This window comes from Ambystoma mexicanum, chromosome 2q (assembly GCF_040938575.1).
Source record: "Ambystoma mexicanum isolate Mex_15411 chromosome 2q, UKY_AmexF1_1, whole genome shotgun sequence".
NCBI classification, from domain to species: domain Eukaryota; kingdom Metazoa; phylum Chordata; class Amphibia; order Caudata; family Ambystomatidae; genus Ambystoma; species Ambystoma mexicanum.
The window spans coordinates 397,761,965-397,786,863 of NC_090924.1; the positions used below are offsets into that span (position 1 = coordinate 397,761,965).

Consider the following 24,899-nt stretch of genomic DNA (forward strand, 5'->3'; position numbering starts at 1 on the left):
GTGGTAAGGATATGTTTAGTGGTTGCATGAATTTCTTTCCTGCATACATATAGTCTTCCTTGATGCAACTTTGTATCGATTGGTCCAGTCGACCCACTTTGTGCGCTATAAGTTGGATGATTCCAGGTTGCATTCATTTTCTTCAGTTTTTGTGCTTTATGTTCATTTTTTGTGTTTGCCCTCTATTTTGTAATGTGGCTCTACATCTGTTGCTGATGGTATGGTTTGAACATTATATTCCTCATTTCATTGTCCCTTACACCGTAGTCTGCATGACTTAAACGCAGTGTGAGAATTTGTGATTCATTCTTTGGTTTGTTAAGTTTGTCATTTGCTGCATATTTTTACATTTGTGTGGGCCTTCAGACATTGTGTGGTCCTTACAGTGCTTCAATGAACTAGTTTGGCTCTTTGTGTATTAGTTCAATTTGGTTCCCCAGACGTACTGTGCATGTTGGAAAATATCAATGCTACTTTGGGCCTTAAAAAGTGAAACTCGAGTTTGAAACACTCTATTTTCTTGAGCTATTTTTCAGCATGCACTACTTCAGCCTAAGGTTCGCTTGTGTCTTAAATCCATTTTTTTAATATGCTATGGGATCCCCGTGCAGAAATGTTTTTTTTTTTTTTTTTTTTACTCTGGGGTGAAAAACGTTGCAACTCGGCATGAGTATTTGAATTTGTCCAGATTAGTGGCCTGTCAAGTTTAGGGAAGGTTCATGGCTGGGAACAAAAGATAAAGGGGAATATTTTTGCATTTTCCTATTTAAAGTTCAATGCAATGTTAACTATATTTCGAGGGGATTGGGTCCTCCGATGTATTCCATATCTTTGACAGGTAATCACCACAGCTGTGCTGCTTCGGAAAATTTTCTGCGTCGATGATGTCGATGCGCCATCCCCGAGGACCTCCTCCGACGGCCAACATCACCCGATGTGATGAGTAGGACGCAGGACGCCCGTAGCCTCAGTTCCGTTTTTTCCGTGAACGTGTTCGCTTTGTGAATCTCGGTACGCCTCGACTCTTTGGAGTTTTTGTTGTATTCTTCTCGGTTCTTTGAACCTGTTCGGTTTTTGTGAAAAGCCTGTTCGTGACGATGTCTACCTCGTCTTCAACCCCGCGTCCGGGCTTCAAGAAATGCGGGGACTGTGGGTCCAAGGTGTCGGTAACAGACTTGCATGACGCCTGCATCTGCTGCCTCGGGGAGGCCCACCACACAGACTACTGTGTCGACTGCCAGTCGCTCACGGCCAAGGCCTTGCGGGAGCGCAAGAAGTAGTTGTCGGTAGGTCGGGTGTCTAAGCCCCGGAAGTCGAGGTCTGCAGGGCTTTCGACGGATGATTCGAGAGGCGACTCTCCGCGTCATGGTCGGAGGTCCAGTGAGTCTCCTTCCAGGAGTCGGCCTCGCCACTCCTCTGCCTGTTCGAGGCATTCCCGGAAGCGCCGGCATCGGTCGCTTTCCCCGTTCTCTTCCGAGGACTCCGCCCGTCGGCGGGTCGCTTATCCCACCATGCAAGGGACACCGGAGGAATGGGCTGCTTCTGGGAAGATGATGTTAGCGATTCTCGAATCGCAGGGCATCGGACCGTCCGCGCCTCTGAGTGTGGTCGGTCGTGATCGGTCGAGAGACACCGCTCGCACGCCTTAGGGCTTGGGTGGTCGGTACGGTTCGCGGGAGAGCTCCCGCTCGGACAAGGGTAACCGTTCTCGCCATGCCTGTTACAGGTCCCGGTCCTCGACGCGCTCGAGACCGCGTGATCCTGTGCAGTCTTCGAGGAAGAAGTTGACGCCTGTTGCGCCGAGGTCGTCGACCTCTCTCGAGGCTCCGCCTCTGAGGGGGTCGTCAGCGCCTAGGTCGTCGAAGGACACGCTCGGAGCTCTGGCTTCGAGGCCTGTGTCGCCGCCGATGCTGGCGGCGCTGCGGCTGACGCTGATTTGCTCGGCGCTGACTCGTTCGGCACCCTCGAAGCCTTTCGAGGCTGTGGTGTCAGAGGGGCCCCGTGGCTCGGGGGTAGCCCCTAGAAAGGCTCTGGCTAACGTCAGACATAGCTTTGGTCCCCAGGTGTCTTCCTCTCACCACCTGGAGTACATTTCAGAGGGTGACGAGGGCTCTGATGAGGGCTTGGTTCCGGTTACGGTGCCAGATGAGCTTCTCTCGGGCCATAGCCAATTTGATGACCTAAGGCAGTCACTGCATAATGCCAGTGGACTGGACACCTCTCCGGAGGTGGAGTTTTGTAGGCCTGAGCCTGGCTCTCATGCTGATTCTTCGTACCGGCGCCTTATGTCTCGGGTCACCGAGTACTTGGGATGGTCTGCTCCCCCAGGGGAGTTTGTTCAGGATGAGCTCACGGACATCCTCGATCTTGGTCCCCCCCACTGACCCGGTACTGCCGTTTCATATGCCTCTGCAGAGAAGGGTGGTGGTGGCTTTGACTGCTCCGGAGAGTCTCCCGGCAGTGGGCAAGTCTTTGTCGCGAAAATACTGTCCAGCCAATAGCGACCCTTGCTACTTGTCCAGGCACCCCACTCCGGAGAGTTTGGTGGTGCAGGCGGCTACGGCCCCGGCAAAGGAGGCATCGTATCCTACCACCCCTCCGGATAGGGACGATAAACGTTTTGATGGCTGGGCGAAGAAAGTGTTTTCTTCAGGGGGTATGGCGCTTCAGGCGGCCAACTCCGTATGTGCCTTGTCTCGTTTCACACACACTCTGTGGAACTTTGTTGCATTAGCGGCTGAACGTATTCCCGAAGGGGACGAACGGGATGGTTTCCTTGCTATGGTTCAGGATGGCAAGGATGCCATGTGTGAGGCTGTTCAGTCGAATTTGGACATGGCAGATTGTGTCAGCGGGTCCATGGCGGAGAGCACCGTAATAAGCAGGTTTGCATGGTTGCGGAAGTCGGGGTTCGCTCCTGATGTGCAGTCCCGGCTCCTCAACATGCCCTTTGACGGTGAACATCTTTTTGGCAGCAAGACTGACGAGAGCCTTGAGAGGTTGCAGACCTCCAAAACTGCAGCAAAGTCGTTGGACGCTGCAGTTCGACAACCTCAGCCTTTTCGTTCTAGGGGACAACAATGGAGGGGAGGTTCCTTTCGCTTTTACTCGTCCTTCAGTAAAGCGAGAGGAGCTGTCAGTCAAAGAGGCCACCGTAAGAGTGCCTAAGGTGGAAAACAGGGTACTCGAGGTGCTAAGGCCGCTTGGGCAGTTGCCTGTTTGCCCTCAGGCAACGCCGCAGCCGCTCCCACTCAGTCATGAGGCCATGTCCCATGGTTCGCCGGTTGGGGGAAGGCTGGCGCAGTATCTTGTAGAGTGGTGTGCCATTACTTCAGATGTGTGGGTTCTGGAGATCATAACCCACGGCTACTGTCTTCCTTTTCGGCAGAGGCCTCACGACAATCTACCTGGGAACCTCTCTTTGAAGAGTCCGGATCCGCTCCTTGCGCCGGAAATTCAAGCCCTGCTGGAGAAAGGCGCCATAGAACTGGTGCCGGTAGCGGAGAGGAACAAGGGATGGTATTCCCCTTATTTTTTGATTTCGAAGAAAGACGGGGGGTTTGAGACCCATCATGGATTTGCGCAGTTTGAACAAACTCCTCTGGAAGGACAAGTTCAAGATGGTTACTCTCAAGCCTTCCAGGCCCTTCAACTTCAGGACTGGTTGGTGTCTCTCGACCTCAAGGATGCTTACTTCCATGTGCCTATCCATCCCAAGCACAAGAAGTACCTGAGGTTCGCGGTTGGCGACTTGCACTTTAAGTTTCGGGTCCTGCCATTCGGATTGACCTCCTCCCCGAGGGTTTTCACCAAGCTCATGGTGGTGGTGGCAGCGCATCTCAGGAAAGGGGGATTCACGTCTACCTCTACCTGGACGAATGGTTGATCAGGGGGAGCTCTCCCGAGCAAGTCCTGGATCATCTGGCCATCACCTGCCACTCCCTTCACAAGCTGGGCTTCTCCCTCAATTTAAAGAAGTCCCATTTGACGCCAACATAGCGGCTCCAGTACATCGGAGCAGTGCTCGACACATCCCTGGGGCTGTGTTTTCCTTCCCAGGTGAGGGCTCTTCACATTCAGCAGATGGTGCGCAAGTTTCAACTTGCCCAGACGCTCCCGGCGTTCGAGTTCTTGAGATTGCTCGGCCTCATGGCATCCTGCATTCTTCTGGTGCCAGAGGCTCGTCTGCGGATGAGATCTTTGCAGTGGGCACTCAAGATGCAGTTGTCGCAATCTTCCGGCAGGATGTCGGACCCTGTTCAGGTGCCGCCCTCGGTCACCCAGGACCTTCTGTGGTGGGCCGTCGAAGGCAATCTGATGAAGGGGGCTCCGTTTTGGCTTCCCTTGCCGGAGGTGACAATCGTGACGGACGCATCTCTCACGGGATGGGGAGCTCATGCCAACGAGTTGACAGTCAACGGTCGTTGGTCTCCGTTGGAGTCCAGACTCCATATCAATCTGTTGGATCTGAGGGCCGTCAGGCTAGCCCTGAAGACTTTTCTGCCGACTGTGCGAGGAAAGAGTGTCCTGATCCTGACGGACAACACGATGGCCATGCACTACTTCAACAAAAAGGGGGGGCAGGGTCACTTCCTCTGTGCAGGGAGGCGATGCAGCTCGAGTTCTGGGCCATCCAGTAGGAAGTTTCGATCTCGGCTGTTCATCTTGCCGATACGACAATGAGACGGCGGACGCTCTGAGCAGGCAGAGCACAATCTCTCACGAGTGGGAGCTGGCTCAGGAGATTCTCGTGGAGATCTTCGCCCTTTGGGGGACCCCTCAAGTGGATCTCTTCGCCTCCAGTGTCAACCAGAAGTGCGAAAGGTTCTGCTCGCGGGAATTTCCTCCAAAAGGAGCCTTAGGAGACGCGTTCGTGGTGGAGTGGTCATTCCCACTGCTGTACGCGTTTCCTCCAGTCCCTGTCATCCGGCAAGTACTGCAGAGGTTATGGAGGTTCGGTTCCCGGATGATCCTCATTGCTCCGACGTGGGCCCGGAGGACGTGGTACCCGGACCTTCTCGACTTGTCCATCTGCCCTCCACGTCGTCTTCCCTACCGAGACGATCTGCTCTCATGGGAGGGGGGTCAGGTTCTCCATCCAGTGGTCGGATCCCTCAACCTTCACACTTGGCTTCTGAAAGGTTGAGGTATAAGGATTGGGACCTCCCTAAAGATGTGTTGGAGGTGTTGCTCTCGGCCAGACGGCCGGCAACAAAGTCTCTGTACCGTTGCTGTTGGCGTAAATTCTGCAACTGGTGCAGAATTAAGAATGTGGATCCTTTTAAATGTGACATTCCCATGGTTCTGTCTTTTTTGCTTTCTTTGGCCCACAGGGGCTTGCAAGTGGGTACCATTAAAGGTTACCTGGCGGCGCTGTCCATATTTAAGCGCTCGTCTGAAGAATGTTCCTATTTTAAGATTCCTTTAATTTCTCAGTTTTTGAAAGGGCTCACTAATGTGTTCCCTCCGTCACCTTTTCTGGTGCCCGGTTGGGATTTGAACCTTGTTAAGTTTCTTATGGGTGCTCCGTTTGAGCCTTTGCCTTCTTGCCCTTTGAGACTGTTAACTCTTAAAACTGTGTTTTTGGTTGCGGTTACTTCCGCTCGCAGAGTGAGTGAGTTACAGGCACTTTCGGTTAAGCCACCCTTCACTGTGTTTCATAAGGACAGGGTTGTCCTTCGAGTTCGTCCTTCCTTTCTTCTGAAGGTGGTTTCGAAATTTCATTTGGGCCAGAAGGTTGTTCTTCCGGCATTCTATCCTCCTCCGCATCCTGGTAAGGAAGAGGAGAGGCTCCATAGGCTTGATCCTAGGAGAGCGTTGAGCTTTTAGCTTTCACGCATGTCCCGGGTCAGAGTGGATGATCAACTCTTCATTGGTTACGCTGGAAAACGTTTGGGACAAGCTGTGACGAAACAGACTTTGTCTCGTTGGATTATTTTGGCTATCTCCGAGTGTTACCGCTTAGCGGGTAAGGACCCACCGGCTGGCTTGCGGGCCAATTCTACCAGGGGTATGGCTGCATCTACTGCCCTACAGAGGGGTGTTCCTATTCGTAACATCTGTGATGCAGCCACCTGGGTTTCTGTACATACTTTTGTATGTCACTACTCCCTCGATTCCATCCGAGGACAGGATCTGGCCTTTGGCAAGGCAGTCCTTTATTCCGCAATTTGATTGGGCATGCTAAATTTGTGTTCCAAATTCTTTTCCCACCTCCTTGCTTTGGTACTGCTTTGGGAGTCTGTCAAAGATATGGAATACGTCGGAGGACCCAATCCCCTCGAAGATCAAGTTACTCTCTTACCTGGTAACGTTCTTTCGATGGGATGGACCGACAACGTATTCCATATCGCTCCCTCCCTACCTTCCCCGCTGCAGAATTTCTTATGCGATTGCAGCTTACGTTTCCGCAAGGCCTTGTGTGTCTGACTGGCAGAAAACTGGTGGCACACGTTGTGGGGGAAAAAACTACAACTGAGGCTACGGGCGTCGTGCGTCCTACTTATCACATCGGGTGACGTCGGCCGTCGGAGGAGGTCCTCGGGGACGGCTCATCGACGCAGGACGCAGACGCCGAAAATTTTCCAAAGCAGCACAGCTGTGGTGATTACCTGACAAAAATATGGAATACGTCGTCGGACCATCCCATTGAAAGAACGTTACCAGGTAAGAGATGAACTTGTTCTTCTGCCAATAGGCGTGGCAGTATAATAAACATATATCAGAAAGATTTCTGGGTCCACCAATTGTAGCACTAGCCTGCCAAGTACAGAGAGCCAGGACCCCAAGGTAGTTGTTTAGCTACTCGGGCATAGCATAGACTGCAAATTACTTGAACTGGGTCTTATAACTGGAGGGGTGGTGCACAATGGCAGTAAAACATGTCTTTTATAAATTCCTCTGACATTTATTTCCTCTTTTTTCTCTTAGTGTCTCAGTAATGTCCCTCCGTTGACAGAATATTTCATTAACAACCGGTACTTGAAGGAGCTGAACTTCTGCAACCCACTGGGCATGAAGGGGGAGATCGCGGAGGCTTATGCTGACATCATAAAGCAAATGTGGTCAGGCCACCATTACTCTGTGGTACCCCGCATCTTTAAGGTAAAACAGGTGAAATGGAGGTGGACAAACAAATCAAAGGTCATGTACTGAGCCCTTAGATTTTCCTACTTGCTCATAACAATGATGACATATAGGAGGAAAGAATCTTGAAATGCAACAGTGTAGAACGGGAACTATATGTCCTTGGTGACTAGTTGCCTTTGAGAAAAAACAAACTTAATGTGTGTGAGAGAGTTCTTTTCATCAGCATTTCTTTTTCAAGAGCTGCTACAGGGCTTATAGCTTTCCCTGGGCTATGGTGGTGTGTTGCCTATCCAGTGTTTAATTTGTGGGGGTATTTGCCAGGGCACAGCCTTGGCACCTATTTCTGAACCCCGCCACTTATTGTCTCACTCAGTTTGATTATGATGTGGTGTTTTGACAACTTTATTATTGTAACTGTCACATAATAAACCTATAGAATCCGAGCAAAATGTAAACGATTGTGTTTAACAACACACTTAAATATTTGTCTCATGTCAAGACACAGCAAGTATTTTATGTGTATGTTTGGTATTTGCAAATAACACATCTGCCGTAGTGACAAAGTACATCCGTCAACCACAATAAGCTCATTAATTTAAATTTTTCTAACGCGTCAAATGCCCATAGGCCTCAGGGTGCACAAATAACAAAACAAGACGTACAAGCGAAGCGGGGCAAGTCAGTGGGAGGAAATCAGCTCAGCAAACAAGGGGTAATTAGCCTGGTGTGAGGTTGAAGAGAGAGGTCTTGATAATTGTTTTAATCGTTCTCATACCAAGAGGGAGGGCATTCCAGGCTGAGGGGGCCTGGACATCAAAACTGGTACTGCCATATATAACCAGCTTGAACCTAGGCTGTAGAAGCCGGGACTGATCCTGGGACCGTAGGGTGCAAGTTGAGGTATATGGGCACCTCACGTTTCCAGCATTTGTCACTGTTAGAAACTTGTGTGTGATGCAATGTTTTACGGGGAGCCAGTGAAGGTCCCTCCTCCTGCTGTTGATGTGATCACGACGGGTAAGGCCATGAATCTCACGCACTGCACCATTTTGAATAACTTGCAATATTAGCTTGGGAGGTTCCAAGCAACAGGCTATTGCGGTAATCCAAACGGGAGTTCACCAAATCTGAGGCCAGGAAATATCTGTTACTGGGAGAAATATAGGGGTGGATGTGGTTAAGTAGTTTGTTGATGTAACCACAAGAGGCAGTGTGTGTGCGACCTGGTGTTTCATTGTAAGCTCGGCATCAAGAACGACGCCCAGCGTCTTCACACTGTTGGCCACTGTAATTTTTCTACCTGCTATAGTGAAGCTCTCATAGTAGCAAGTTTCTTTAGGCTTGTCCCTTAGGCGACAATCAAGAGCTCTGTCTTCTCCCTATTTAAGGCAAGCGAGTTCGCTGCCATCCAAGCCTGGATGGTGTTATAGACGGAATTAATAGCCAGAGAGTCCTGTGTGTAAGTACCTCAAAGTTCCAGGGCGACCTGGGTGTCGTCGCTGGTGCAGTTGCAGTTTTAACCCCATATATGTTGACAGCATGGGGAGCAGCAATGGGTGGTGGCAACCTTCGTGCATCTCTTGGGTGGGCTGGAGCCCAGCCCCTTCGTCATCCTCTACACCTGATCTGATGCTGCCAATCTGATGCTGATGACGATCCGCAGCAGACAAAGGTGAGCAGCCCAGTGCGACTCAAATTGCACCGTAGCTGCCCATCTATGCCAGAAGTCCTCATCACACCGGCATCCACCTTCATCTAAATGCGATTGCCCCACTTTGGCCCGAAATCGCCATTCACCACGAGGAACCTGCACCAAAATGGCCACCGCAAGTGTTTGTATACACTCAGTTTCCTAGCAACACTCTTGCCGTTGATTGGAGCCAGCCCGGTATTTCCAAGGCTCATCCCGCAGCTAAAGGCACCTCGCCTGTCTTTGCCTGTCGGTGCCTTAGGCCGTGGCCCATGCGTTATGCCCATTTCCTGATACACGGATCCACGTAAGAACTGGAACTATTGGACCTTGCACCTGCACTGCGCGCCAGTCACCTGCATTTCCTCTTTAGCCCCTTGCAGCATCTGACACGCCCAACGCAGGTAACGGCCGCCGAGTCGACATTCTCTGCAATTGACACTGCTATCATCGTTAATATCACATTTATTGTTTCATTTAGTGGTAATAACTGACCCTATTGCGATTGTTATTGCATCTAACGTTCACACCGCCTGCTTCGCACTAGCCTGCATGTTTACTATTACTGCTTAGCACTATTACTGTCCACTGCTTACTGCTGCCATGCGCACAATTGCACAAAACTTCAGCAGATCATGATTATATTGTATTTCAATAACGATAGCCATCACCACCACTATTGTTATGAGTCTACCCTCATGCGCTTAGCATATATGCAATGTACCCCAGGCATCCTACTGTCATTGCATGATACCATGTACAGCTGACTCCCAAACACTGATTACACATTTTGTATGCTTAGCCATACTACACCTGCACTCTTCAAGAAACACAGGGCCACACAGGCAGCTCCACAGTGCAGCGACAAGCCTATTAGCATGCACACATAGCAGGCTCTTGACCCACCACGCTACTTGGCTACACCTGTCCTAAAGCGCCCCACTGTATGTATTGTCACCCCATTATGCACTTCCCAGGCAAACTCTGTGGCTCCCCATTTCTACTCTGGCAGCAACACTCACCACCCATTGCCTTCCACCACCAACCCAGTACAAGTTGCCTGAGTATCTGGTTCCCTTGATGCCACATCCAAGTAGTCGCCCTCCTATCCTGCTACCCCTCCACAATAAACTCCCCTTCCCCCTCACCTGCTCCCAATCTACCATGCGCCCTCCACATCAGGAACTACAGATTCGGGTCCAGACTCACTCGCCCAGTCTGCCATTCTCCCCTCCACAACACCACACTAACTCCACTCCTGCCCACTTCAGCACACAGTACCAACACAAACACCGTAGCCAACCCTTCCATCTTGACTACGCCCCATACCAACATCAATAAAACTCCCTCCACTAATGAATCCTGCATCAAGGGTGCCCTGATCAATGCTAGATCACACGATGCCCATGCACTGGACATTGGTTGTAATGAGATCAGCAAAGACCTAGACTTCCTAGCTTTTTCGGAGACTTGGTTACCTGCAGCCTCAGGACCCGCACTCCCACTGCCATCTCCAAAGACTATGCCATCATCAGATGCGACCGCAATACCAACCAATCCAAGGGCGGTGGTGTTGCCTTTTCCATAAAAGCTCACTTGGCCTCAGAATTACCCCTAACCAACAGATCCACACCGCAGAATTACTCTCGGTTAAGCTTCCTATTTCGCCCAACCAAACAGCCACCATGCACCTGATTTACAGGCCCCAGGACCTGCCGCAACATTCCCTGACGACATTACCTCCATCCTTTTAGACAATACCAAGACTAACTCCCAAATCATCCTAGTAGGGGATTTTAACCTGGGTTTACAAGACCCTAACGATCCCAAAGCACTGCCAATAGTCTCTCTGACTTAGGATTCTCCCATCACATCACCCAACTAACCCACATCAAGGGGAGAACCCTTGATGGGTTAACAGACCTGAACTGCAATATTAACCACGTTACAAACTCTCCCTGCTCTTGGTCTGACCACCATATAATCACCTTCAACATTAAAGCCAATGACCTCTCTCCCAGTCAAGATATCGCACAATCAACCTGCACCAGAAATAAAAAAAGATATAACAAACGAGAAACTACTACTACTACCCCTCATCCTACCTCTACTAAATAACGCCTCACTCACTTGCACTGTTCCCACAATGCTAGTGGACACTTTTAATGACTCAATACTCAAAGCCATTAACTGAGTCGCTCCACTCAAACTGCGCAAACCTAAACCTCGTGCACATCTCAACTCGTGGTTCACACCACAACTGCGAGTGCTACGCAAAGACAAAAACGCTGAATCTCGCTGGAAAAGTCACCCCTCGGATGCTAACAAGGACTCCCTAACCATAGCATCCCTAAACGATAAAGAAGCAATCCTCCAAGCAAAAAAAGACTTATTATAAGCGTATACTGCAAGCCAAATCTAACACCAAAGAACTCTTTGATACTCAAAGAGCTTGTCACCAACCACCGCTCTAGACACCTGTATCAAAGACAGCACATGGTGTCATAACATCCAAACAGCACTCCTTAACAAAATCTCTACGCTTCAAACTAAAATCAATGCAAAAAAAAATAGCCTTCAGGCTCACCCTCAAACCTCGCCACCCGCAGGTACATCCACCAACCCTCCACACCGTTAAACCATTCAGCTTCTCACTCCTATCTACTCTAGAGGTTGAAAACATCATTAACAAACTCAAACTGACAAATTGCCAGGGCGGCACATGCCCAGCTCGCATCATTAAGGATTCCTCACATGAACTGGCCCCATTCATCACTACACTCATTAACACCCCTTTTAGTACCGGCATCGTCCCTGATAACCTCAAGGATGCCTGGGTTATCCCCCTACTAAAAAAAACAACCCATGACCCATGCATACCCACACATTTCAGACCGATTACAACTGTTACTTTCCTGCTTAAAATACTGGTTTGTGCAGCCTACCTGCAGATCCAGGACTATCTGGAAACTAACAAACTCCTAGGGCTTAGGCAATTGGGCTTCCGTCCCAAACACAGAACAGAAACCGCCCTCATAGATCTCAAAACCCAAATCAAGGTCTTAAGACAATGGAAAGCTGGCCCTACTACTACTCCCAGACCTATCGGCAGCTTTCGACCTGGTGAACCATCACATTCTCTGCCAGCACCGCAAATCGGCAGCACACTTCTCCGGAAAGGCCACTACTTGGATTAAATCCTTCATGGACAACAGAACCATGAGGGTTTTCTCTCCCGCCGCAGAACCATCTCCGTTACCCTTTAGGGTCCTCCAGGGATCCTGTGTTTCACCCACGCTCTGTGCTACAAAACCTCTTTTTAAATTTTTTTTTTACAACTTTATTTAACTTTGCACACAGAATAAGCAGTTACATTTGCGACATTCAATTTCAGTGAACATAATACATGTATTGGCCGATTTTACATTACATTTACGTCAACAGGGGCGGGTAAATCTGCCAGATATTGCTTGTACCGTGCCCATATATTCCTAGGTTTAGAGGGGGTCATTACTGAGTCTATATACAATTCTTCGGTGTCGTTAGCCCACAACATGTCACTGTTCCAGTCCCCTACTGTTGGCGGGCAAGCGTTTTTCCACCTCATCAATATGACCCTTTTTGCCAACAGCAGATTTAGATTGAGCAGTTTACGCCAAGTTGGGTTCATTTTCCCAATCGCACCTAATATACACGATTGCGGTGTCCATTCGACCAGTTGGTCCGCCATCTTATCTAGAGCTCCACAGACCCTGGCCCAGTATTGACTCAGTTCTCCACAGTCCCAGAGCATATGGTATATGTTAGCATTTACAGAGTTACATCTTGGCCAATTGCCAAAGAGAGCAGGGTATAGACGCTTGTTTCACTGGTGTGTAGTGGGTTCTATGGATAATTTTATAGTGGATCAATTTGAATCTAGAGTTGCATGATATCAGCTTAGTCAGTGCACAGATCTGGGACCAATCCTGTTCTTCTATCGGCTGGTCCAGATCCCGCTCCCAACCGGCCTTGCAGCGTGGGGTGGTTTCGGGTGTATTTGCATTATAGTTTTGTAGAGAGTGGAGGCCGTGACCTTCTCAGTCCCCCCCCCCCCCCCGTGAATATGTAACCAAGACCCATGTTTATTTCGGGTTCATTCGGGAAAGATGGGTAAATCCGTTGTGTGGTTGCTGCAACCTTGTCGAACTGCTGTCTGTGTGTTTTGTGTTTCCTACCGTGTCTTTAATCTCATCCCACTTCAAAAAGTGTTTAGCCCGAAACATCTGTCCCCATTGTGTGATGCCTCTGGCAGTCCAGTGCATTGCCACCGCACTGTCTATGGGGAAGGGTGTGTGTGTGGGGGTCGCCCCATATTGGCATGCTCTGTTGGTATAGTTTGCTGGCTCCAAACATATAATTTATTTTGGCCCATGCAGTGATTGTGACATTGGATGGATGTATAGTGTTGTATCGTTTAGGTGTGGGCCTAGTGATTTTCTGTAGGGCCAGTATCGCCTCCTGTTCCCTCGCATGAGGGGGCGCGGGGGGGACAGGGTTGAGGAAGCATGTAGCCCAGTCGGCAGCATATTGTGCCTGCGCTGCCAGGTAATACAATTCCACGTCGGGAGCCATTAGGCCGCCTCTGGGATACGTATCTGTTAGCACCCTCCAGCTCAGCCTCGAGTGGCCTCCCCATACAAACGCTATGCATGCACTATTAATTCTGGAGAATAGTGCGCGACCCGACCACACCTGTACTGTACTGAACAGATGGAAAAGCTTAGGCAAAATGATCATTTTAATTAATGCTACCCTTCCCATCATTGATATATGAAGGGCATTCCAGCGCTTTATTTTGGTGCAAAGTGCATCTGTCAGTGAGCTGTAGTTCAGTGTTCGCGACAGTTGAGCAGATTTGGCGACGGCAGCACCTAGGTAAACAATGTGTAATGGGCTCCATATGAGGCCGTGGAGGTTTTGGGGCTGCATGGTGGCATCTGTGAACGGGAATATCTCTGAATTATTGGGATTTAGGCAAAGACCTGAATATTCCCCGAACTCTTTCACTGCAGCCAGCACCTTGCCCAACGTGCGGTCTGGGTTCTTCAGGTATAATAAAATATCATCCGCATAAAGCGTTACAATATGTGGTTTACCTTCAAGCCCTATCCCGAATGTGCTATAACGGAATCAGAGTATGTCCGCAAGGGGTTCAATAACCAGGGCGAAGAGTAGCGGGGAGAGTGGGCAGCCCTGCCTGGTGCCCCCCAGTAGTTCCAGTATGTCCGTGAAAGACCCATTAATTCTGATCTTAGCGTATGGCCGCGTGTAAAGAATTTGGATCCACTTTATGAAGTTTGGGCCAAATCCATAGCTTCGTAACACCCCGAACAGGAATGGTCATGAGACAGTGTCGACTGCTTTCCGCATGTCTAAGGAGACCGCTATACTTGGGTTTCTGGGGGTATCGTGGCAATGATTTGGTGGCATCTCCTTATATTTGTTGCCGTAGATCTGCCCAATATAAACCCAGCCTGATCTTCATGTATCATATATGGTATCAGTGGTGTAAGCCTTGTTGCTATTATTTTGGCCAGGATCTTGGCATCAGTGTGTATTAGGGATAGAGGTCGGTATGACCCACAGTCCCCAGGGGGCTTCCCTGATTTCAGCAGGAGTGTAATTAGAGCTTCCCTGGTAGTTTCGGGAAGTTCTCCTGTCTCCAGTGCTTCCATCCATACAGCGTGGAGCCTGGGAACCAGTTCACTACTAAACTCTTCATAGAACTCAGCACTTAGCCCGTCTGAACCCGGCGCTTTCCCGTTGGGGAGAGCTTTTATTGCATCAAGTATTTCAGGTTCGGTGATGGGTGCCTCCAGTGATTCCCTAGTGGTATCCGCTAAAAGGGTTGTGGGTATCTGGGCTAGGTAGCTCTCAATCTCGGCATCTGTTACAGTGCTTTGCGGGGAGTATAGGTCTTTATAATAAGCATAGGTCTCCTTCAGTTTGTCTTGGTCGGTGGATACCGTGCCATCAGGCATCTGTATGCAGGGTATGGTTGTGGGGCCATTCTCTACACGTACTGTTCTTGCTAAAAATTTCCCCGGGTGTTCCCCTTCCCCATATCTACGGGCTGCAGCTGGTCGATCAAAGTATCTGACCTCTTGTTCTGCGGTCTCGGTGTATTCGTCTAATTTGGTCTTTAATTCAGAGCTGAGCTGGGGTGACTGGGAGGATGCGTACTGTGATTGCAGGGACGATATTTGAGATTCTAGTCTAACTAACCTATTCCTAATGTCTTTGAGGATTCCGCCCTCCACGGATATTGAGCGACCTCTGATGCAGACTTTGAACGCCTGCCATAGTATAGACTGGGTCGAGACAGAGTGTTCATTGTTATCAAAGTAGTCCTGTATATATTGTTTCATCGAGTTGTTATAAACCAGGTCTTTCAAGGCCGCAGGCTTGAATCTCCAAGGTGGTCTGGAGATGACCCGACCAGGGATTCTTAGTGTCAGCTGTATCGGTGAGTGGTCTGAGTACGTTCTTGGGTGTATATGGGAGTCTGTGACCCATGCCATGCTGTCTCCATCTATTAGCCATAAATCTATTCTGGAGTGCATGTCATGGACTGTGGAGTAATAGGTGTATTCCCTACTGATAGGATTCAATGTCCTCCAGGCGTCTTTTAGTTGTAGATCAGCCATATGTAGGTGTACTGCTTCCGCTGCTTTAGTCAGTGTTCTAACTTGCGTAGATGTGCGATCAAGATGTACATCTAATATTGTGTTAAAGTCCCCGCCACATATCACCCGGGCTGTCGGGTATCTTGCCAATATTTCAAACACTGAGGCATAGAAGTCTGGTTGAAGTTCAGAAAGACAAATTCTTTATCACATAGATTGCCATGAAGCATGACATATCTTCCCCCCCCCCCGCCCCCGGGTCACACTCAACAGCAATATATTCAAAGGACAGTGTTTTGTGAATCAGAATTGCTACCCCTCTCGCCCGGCTGGAGTGTGTCGTGAAATACTGATGTGAGCTCCAATTCGCCATCAGTTGTCGTCCTTGTCACGGACCAGAGTGCGTTTCCTGTAGGAAGACCACCCTGGCAGCATGCCTATTGAGGTAGGCCAGGATCTTCCTCTTCTTAATCCTAGATCCCAGACCCCTTACATTCCAGCTAAGCATATTAATGTTGCCTTTGTCTAAGCTAGCCATTGTCAATGGGATGTTCACAGCCATGTGGCCCCTTATAATCTGCCATTGTGAGATGGAATGTCGACATGTCTGACATCTGTGTGCTTTTTATTTTATAACAAAACCCCGTAACTCCCATGTAAGGCCCTCCCCCCACCCTCACAGTTCCCCAAACTTCAACTGTTTCATTAGATATCCATCCCTCCCCACTCAACATTTCAAGCACCTGCTACAGGGGGGGCTGCGGCGTCTCCAGAGCCCAAGCCAGCTTTACTTATAGGTATCGTGTCCGGTTTACACATGTTGCTCTAGCACATCCTAATGACTTCTGGGACGGTGTTTCCATTGCAGATTAAACATGTACATTCTACTTTAGCATCCCAGATGCGGGCCTCCAGGGTGGAAGCCTCTGGCGTTGCTGTTCCTTTTTCACTTCAAGAACGGGGTGAGAATATTTAGGCCTCAGTCTTGTTCAAATCGGCCACACTAAAAGTCTGTCCCATGTTTGGAGGAATATGCGTTTCTAAAAGTTCGCCGCTTCTTCAGGAAATATGAAAAAATATGACTTGTTTTGATGCTTGATTTTGAGCCTGGCGGGGTAGAGCATTGCGTATTGAACTTGCCGTTCGCGTAGCATTTTCTTGACTCCTGTGAATAGCTTCCTTTCCTGTTGGACCGCCAGGAAAGTCTGGAAAGATGCAGATAACATTTGCTTCCCATTTGAGCTCCTGTTTTTCTCTGGCGGTTTTAAGGATCAGGTCTCTATCCCTGTAGTTTATCATGCGCACTATGATGGGCCTGGGGTATGCCCCGGGTTTTGGTTTCGGGGCCAGTGATCTGTGCGCCCTCTCGACTATGAACATCGGTGACCATCCGGGATCACCCAATAGTGTGCGGAGGAGGTCTTCTACTGCCTTCTCCATTGATCCTTCCATGGCCCCTTCTGGAACGCCAATAATGCGGATGTTGTTTCTCCGGGATCTTGCCTCCAAATCTTCACATTTGGACTTCACCATTCCAAGTTCAATAGCCATTGTGGATACCATAGTTTTCAGGGCCTCTAAAGCGTCCTCAGTGCCAGATATCCTAGATTACGCCTCTGTCATGCGAGTGGTTGTCTTGTCAAGTTGTGTTTTAATGTTGGCGACACTTGCCGTGATCCCATCCAACTTGTCCGTGAGTGTAGCAAAGCCCTGTTGCATCGCCTGAAAAACGGCCTGGGGGTCCATCATTGTAGCCGGGGGTGCCTGCTTCTCATACATCAGCGTTTCCGGGTCCGTCTCGGGCTCCGTTTCCCTCTGCATCGCGGTCGTGTATTTGTCGATGGTTCCTCTGCCTTTCTTCGGGCCAAAGTTCTTGGGCATCGTCTCCGGAATGGGAGATGTGGGTTATCCAGGCGCTCAATGGGAAGGCCGTGTTAGTTCCACCACAATTCGCTCTGCGCTATATCTTCTCGCTGCTACCGGCACCCCGGTGCCCGCGGCGGTGGAATCAGTGCCCCGCCGCAGCTTTATTAGAAGGGTCAGATGTTTCTCCCGGTTCTGTCGTATATGGACGAATGGAGCGCTAGTTTCGGCGCGCAGATGGTCAACAGCTCTTGGGGATCGAGGCCTGCGCAGGCAGTGCAGGGAGGCCCTCCCGCGGCCCGCTGATATGCGAAGCTCCAAGCTCTTAATAAGCTGAGTTTAACCGCCTGTCCCGCAGTCCCCGAGCCCGCGGGGGATAGCTGGGTGGCTCGCTGGTTGTGAGGCGTGAGCGGATTTACACGCTGGGAGCAGGAAGGGCCTACCTCCTCAAATGCGGTCCGATCTCAGAGCAGGCCGTCACCCGTCTGGGCCTCTCAGGTGAAGAAGGCGGCAGGGGGCCAGCGGGCGGTCCACGATGTCCGGGGCACCCGCGGCTTTCTCCCGCTGGATGGATGGCAGGAGCGGCCCGATGCTGCCGCACCCGCCGCCACGGGGCGGGGCTCCTCTCACCGGTCGCCGACTCCCGGGCCGCCCGCGGATCATCCAGGCCTCCATCTCTGGAATCCCTGCACCGATCAGCCTGAAATTTCGTGTGGGAAGTCTGAAGATAATGTTACCCGTTCTCTGCAAAAATTGCAGATAACCGGTGCCTGCAAATTATCTTTCCTGGCTTTGCGGCCCTGGGACTAGCCGGAGCTCACACGAGAGCCGCCATTTTCTCTTGTGCGCAACAGCGCCCCCCACAAAACCTCTTTGATATTATTGATTCTCTGGGTATCATCTACACTAACTATGTAGATGATACCCAGATACTCATCCCCATCACCAGCGACCACACAACTGATACCAGGCCTGGATGGCTCAACACGAGCTCTCCCTCACCTGGGATCCCATCACCGACTTAGCAGACTTGACCCCATTTTTAAATCCTTTTTTCATTGATGGCAACACCATTAAAGTCGCCAACGACACCAAAACTTTAGGCATTTACCTTGATTCAACCCTATCACTAACGAGACAAACTAATGCCGTTACCTCGGCATCTGCTTACACGTGCAAATTTATCACAGCGTGCCGCCAATTCCTCACCACTGCCAACTGCACTATCCTGGCCAGGACTCTCGTCATGGCTAAATTGGGTTACTGCAATGCATTGTACCTTGGCACAAGTCAGCGCAACATTAACAAGCTACAAGTCACCCAAAATAATGCCATTAGGGATGTCCTTAACATTCCCAGGAATCATGACATATTGGACTCCAGACGTAGCCTACACTGGCTCTAAGTAGCACAAAGAATCTCACTCAAAACCTCAGCTCTCACGCACAAATGCCTTGCCAACCAAGCACACATCTACCTGGCTAGCTGCTTCAATCCACACACTTCTAACCGCCCCAGAGAGCTGCCCAAGAACATGGTCTCTCTGTACCCAGATTCCAGCTTCAGACAGCTGGAGGCTCCAGCTTGCCCTTCCTTGCCTCAAAACTGTGGAACTTACTACCCAACCCACTCGGAACCGAATCCTCATTCCTCTCCTATACCCTGCCAAACTCCATCTGCAACATGGGGCAGTGCCCATTTCTTTGAGCATCCTGGCGACGCTATGTCGTATATCGAAGCCAACATCACCATCCTGCAGCCGCAGAGGGACCGTGGCGATAGAGGTGGCTCCCCGCCGCATGCTGCTCCGCCAAATGAGTGACAATGACTGATGATGGTGGTCGCGCTGCCCTGTCTGTAATGTTTGTTAAGGCATAACCGCACCTGGCATGGGGTCTGTACTGGGCTGCTATCCACTACCAGAGCCTTTAGGTGGTCTCACAGTGCACCCCACGGTGTTATTTTGGTTGCCAACATTTTGGGGTACATAGTCAAGTTGGGTGAGATGAGTGGGGGTGGTAGTGGGGAATTAGGAGTAGGCTTTGATACACAATCAAGCTGCTTCAAATGTTTTAAGCTGTTAAGCCTTGTTGGCCCAGGGTTCTGTTTGTACATACAAAAGTTGAAAACATGTGAAGACCCCTCCAATAGCAACATATTGAAGTCGTTCTGGTTAGGAGCCCGTCAATTATTGTATAGTTGATACATTGACCATGAACAATGTGATTGCTGAACTTACCTTTATGCCTTGGAATGTCCGTGGCCTTCATCATCCCATTAAAGCGCGTAAGGTATCTGCATACATAAATAGCTGTTCATTCAAGGTGGTAATGCTCCAGGAGACGCATGCTCTAAGGAGCACCAATGAGTCATTTGCTAGAGCCTGGGGCACACAATGGTATTATACCAATTATTCGTCAGTCACGGGGTGTGCTCACTCTGATACACCGTTCCCCAGCATTTCATGAGCGCAAGCGCTGCATTGATCCACTGGGGAGATTTGTGGTAGTATGGTGCTTGTTACTTGGCGCCAAGGTCACGCTTGTGAATACATATGGCCCTAATTTCGACGAGCACCAATTCTACTTCCAAATATTTGACGACCTCATTACGGTTCCATCCACACACATTATATGGGGTGGTGACTTTAACCTTATCCTTGACTGTGCGCTAGATCGCTAGAGGGACACGCAGAGGGAGCTTAAGGCAGCTGGCTGTATGGTGGCAAGTATTAAGACCCATTTAGGGCTTGTTGATCCCTGGCTTGGTCGCTACCCGACTAAGCGCGAGTATATACACATTACTCCTCGGTGCATGATGTACATTCTAGAATTGACTTATGGTTGATTCCTGCCACGCTCGTGCCGTGGGTTGCGGAATCCGCAATATACCCCCGAACCTTGTCACATCATTCCCCCATTATACTGACGCTCCAGTGGTTTGACATACTGCAACCACTCCCTCTGTGGCGCATGCCCCCGGGATGCTTGTCGGATGCAGTGCTTACTGAAGGATTGCATGTTGAGGTGGCGGAATTCTTCCAAAGGAATGTATAGTCTGATTCCTGGGTGGGTTCGGTATGGGAGACATTTAAGGTGTGGGTCAGGGGGGAGATGATCTCTAAGGCCTCTGGGAGGCTTTGCAAGACTAGGAGGAATCTTGCGGAGGTTGAGACAGATTTAAAAAAACCTGGAGGATGAATATGCTCGTACACGGAATCGGGTGTTACTTGGCTGCATTAAGGGTAATCTTAAATTTCAAAAACTGGCGGAACATGAGGTTCGCCTGCTCTACCACCCTGTTCAAGCTAGGAGATATGGTGAGACAGATAGGCCGGGTCGCCATCTTGCTTGTGCGGCCCATAGTGACTCAGGTACGCAACACATTTCTGGGATCCTGGGTGCTTCGGGTGATGTCCTTAATTCTCCTGACAAAGTGAACATGGAATTCTATAAATTCTATAGCACACTCTACTCCAACTCGGACCAGTGCGCCACTGCAGAACTGGAAAGCTTTCTTGACTCCATTCCGCTCCCTAGGCTCGCAGAGGAGGCATCCCAGGAGCTCAATCTCCCATTAACAGTTGATGAGATTTCTGATTCTATTACATCCCTCCCCTCTGGTAAGGCCCCCAGCTCCCGGATGGGCTCGGAATTGAACTGTATAAGGAGCTGAGTTCGATCCTGTGCCATTTTCTGCTCAGCAGGTATGAGGAAGCGTTGCAGGCAGGTGCACTCCCCCCCCCCCCCCCCCCCCTCTCGATGACAGAGGCTCTAATTACTGTGTTGTTGAATCCTAATAGACCCCCCAAAATATGGGCTCCCATCGGCCTATTTCCTTGATTAATTCTGATACGAAGGTTCTTGCTAAACTGTTGTCGGTTCGGCTGCTTCCACATATGTCTGTGCTGGTCCACCCGGGCCAGTCTGGGTTTATCCCACGACCGCATATAACCCGCGTAGGCTATTTGGCATACTTTCAGAAATCAGTCCTAATTTCCAAGCTTTTGCTGGGTCGTTAGATGCCGAAAAGGCATTTGACTCCGTGTCTTGGCAATTCCTATTTTCTGTTCTCCGACGTATGGGGCTGGGTGAGTTTTATTTTTTTTATTCAATGTGTGAGGCTGCTCTACTCCTTGCCGATGGCAAGGGTCAGGACTGGATCCACAATATCCCCTATATTCTCCCTTGTCCGGGGTACACGTCAGGGTTGCCCCCTATCCCTGCTGCTTTTTGCCCTTTCTATATAGAACCCCTCGCCTGAATCTGCACCGAGGACTCCGCATGACTGGTCCCACCCACATAATCTCTTTGTATGTGGACGACTCACTCCTATTCATTAGGGACCCGTCTGTTAATCTCGCAAATGTTCGATGTTCGTACATTCACTAGATTCTCTGGGTACCGTATAAATGAAGATAAATCCGAACTGTTCCTGTTAAATGAGGCCACAGTCCCACCTGTGGAACTTCTGGGTTTCAGATGCGCACAAGACAGGATGAAATATTTGGGGATTGTGGTTTCACAACAACATCAAACATTGGCCCTTGAGAATCACTGGAAATACATACTTGCCCTTACTGACAAGCTGAGTGTATGGTCCAGACTCCCACTTTCATTATATGGCAGGCTGTCCCTATTGAAAATGGTTGTGGTCCCTAAACTGCTTTACTTTTTTGTTAACATACCCCTGTGGCCCGGTAGAAAATACATTGACAAGCTCAGATCACTGGCTTCTGCTGGGGGAATGCCACCCCCCGTATGAATTGGGAGGCTATGATTAAGCCTTATGAGCAGGGTGGATTGCAGGCGCCAGATTTTGAGTTGTACTACGAGGTAGCCCAGGCGCCCTTTGCCAGCCATCCGTATGGCCCAGGTCCCCTCCCACTTCATACAAATTTGGAAAGGTTTAGTGCAGCCCCTACAGACTTGCAAACCATAGTCCTTGCCAATAAACATCTTGACACCTGCACGTTCGGTCCGCACCACGGTTAATGCATGGTCGAGGGTTTTTAAGAGACTGCAGCTTCCTGATCCGTATGCAGGTTCCATTCCCCTGTGGTGATGTCCTGAGCCCCCCCCCCCCCCACACCCCCCACCTATGATAGATCTAGACGAAAAGGATGGGATCCCGAGCAGATTATGACATTGAGGGATCTCTTCCCAGAGGGCACCTATGTATCCCTGTCAGACTTTGCTGATGAGCTTGGGGAAGGCCCTACCCAAGCACTACAATACTATAGGCTCAAGGCTGCAGTCAGGTCTAAATGGTCATCCTTTCCCAGGGAGCCTGACGTGGGGTCACCCCCTGGAACTTGTAGTGTCCACAGGCTATACTCGATGGCTAATCTCCACACTTTATAGAAAGTGTTAAGAGACACAGATGCCGCCTGGCTCCTCCAGACTGAATTGGGAGAAATATTTGGGCTCCCAACTGGATGACGCTAGGTGGACAAGGTGGTGCTGGCTCATGAGAGAAGTTTTGTTAAATACCAGACACCGACTTATTCAATTTAAACTACTTAACTGTCTGCACTACACCCCTGAGAAGGTCTTTAGATTTGCCCCCTTGGTAGGCCCTGAATGCCACAAATGTGGTGCTGATGTTGCGGACACCCACCATATGTTTTTGGGCCTGCCCACATATTGTCATACTATGGAAGGAAGTGGCTACGATCCTGAATAAATGCACTGATGTACCTCCAATGCTTACATTTCCCAAATATCTGTTTGGAGATATCGGTAAGGTCTCGGTTAAAAAGAGACCATTATTTAACCTTTGCTATCTAATTGCGAAGAAATGTATTCTACTCAAGTGGAAGTCCCAGACTGCACCAAAGATTGATATGTGGTTGAAGGAAATGACTCTTGTAAGCGACTATGAGGAAATGTATATATCATTGCTTACGCCGACTTGTAGGCCCAAGAACATCTGGGGTCTGTTTCAGGAATACTTACGTGGCCAAATGTCTAACACGGATTAGCTCTTACCTACCTGGCTTCTGGATGTATACATTACTCAACCAGATATACTTCTGTAATTTTGGTGGGAGTGCTGTATGGCACACTTATGTGATCTGATTGTATTGATTTGGATGTCTTCACTGTTCGTTAAATAAAATAAAAAAGCTTACTGCTCAAGACTCCCACACTTATCACCTCTCACTACTGACCTAAATATTCTCTTGTGTGAATCAGATTTGCCACACTGTTACCCTACTCTGCTACTTATACATTGATCTGTACACTCTGGTCCTTCCTGTATTATATTTTATTTTTATTGTAAATATACCTTTTTGGAAGCTCTACACTTTGTTCCAACCTAGAGTGCTCCTCTGTAATTAATGTATGTTGATGATGTATAATGAATGTATGCTTGTGATGTTGTAAACCAAGATATGCACCCAGTTGCCTATGGGCCGGGTGCGCTATACAAATAAAATAAATACAAATACAAACAGTGGGCAAGGAGCTGCCCATACTGATGGGTCATGGGTCTGTTAAATATTTAACTAATTAAGCACTGTGCCTATCTAATAAAGGGAAAATGAGGAAAAACTACCACAAACTATCTAACAGTGATACCACAAAAATGTCTCCAACCGACTATTGGAAAAGAAAATAGGGGCTTGCTTGATTTATTCTTTCCTTTTTACGTGTTATGGACATTATTGCACAAGTAATGGTTATTAGGGCATCTATCAGAGATGTTCTTGAATCCTTTTATCCACCAGTTTGAGATCTATAGTTTCATGGCATTCTTCAGAACCTTAAACACAATTACTTTGTAGTGTTCTACAACTTTTCTTGGGTTGCATAGCATGTAGAATATTCCACTGCTTTTTTTCCGAATGCATATTCAGAAAGCCTTGTTTCATGATATTTTTATTGCAACAATGGGCCATAATTCGCCATTTATTTTGTTTCCCTTCTCCTAGTGGAATGTCCTGGCACAGTGGTTAAAAGCTGTCCAATTTTCTAGCTGTTACGTGGCCAAAGAAACGTTAAACAATACTACAAATGAATTGTGTTTAAGGTCTTGATAAAAGAATTCCAATAATTTGTTATAATGGATTTCTAAACTCTGGCCTGGTGAACAGGTGTTTAGAAGTTCACCCTTGTTATAGTGATGGGGGAGCAACTTCTGGGAGTTGGCCAAACCAACCAATCAAGGTAGCTTAGAGGGAGGCCAATGCCAAATCTCAGGAGAGGCGAGTGGGGTCAGGGGTCCACAGTCTGTCCACACAGTGAAATACCAAGGACTACACTTAGACAGTTCTAAAAATACTATATTTATTTGAGGCCCAGAAAACACACTCAAAAATGACTAATAGCAGGTAGTATCACACAATACAAAACGCTATAAAACATATATACAGTCACTGTAGTTGGTGCACAATAATCAATTCATCCTCCCCATGCCCCCCTCAATACCCGAAAGGAAGGTAAGTAATTAAATGAGCACCTACTGCCCACATGAATTGCAATCCAAAAGTATTAAGTTCAATCCTAAATTGTATGGGGCCTTGTGCCCAAAAGTTCCCAAATTTTTCCAAGAGTTTAGGAGTTGGGTTTTAGGTAAGAATTGGT

The 24,899-nt window shown here is 49.0% G+C and overlaps 1 protein-coding gene across 1 annotated transcript in view; it reads left to right on the forward strand.

The window, feature by feature from the left end:
* The window catches only part of USP11 (ubiquitin specific peptidase 11), a 2,050,211-nt gene that overhangs the window by 659,691 nt on the left and 1,365,621 nt on the right, over positions 1-24,899 (forward strand). Inside the window, exon 8 of the mRNA XM_069647415.1 lies at positions 6,931-7,104. Coding sequence (XP_069503516.1) covers positions 6,931-7,104 — 174 coding nt within the window. The remainder of the gene's footprint in view (positions 1-6,930; positions 7,105-24,899) is intronic.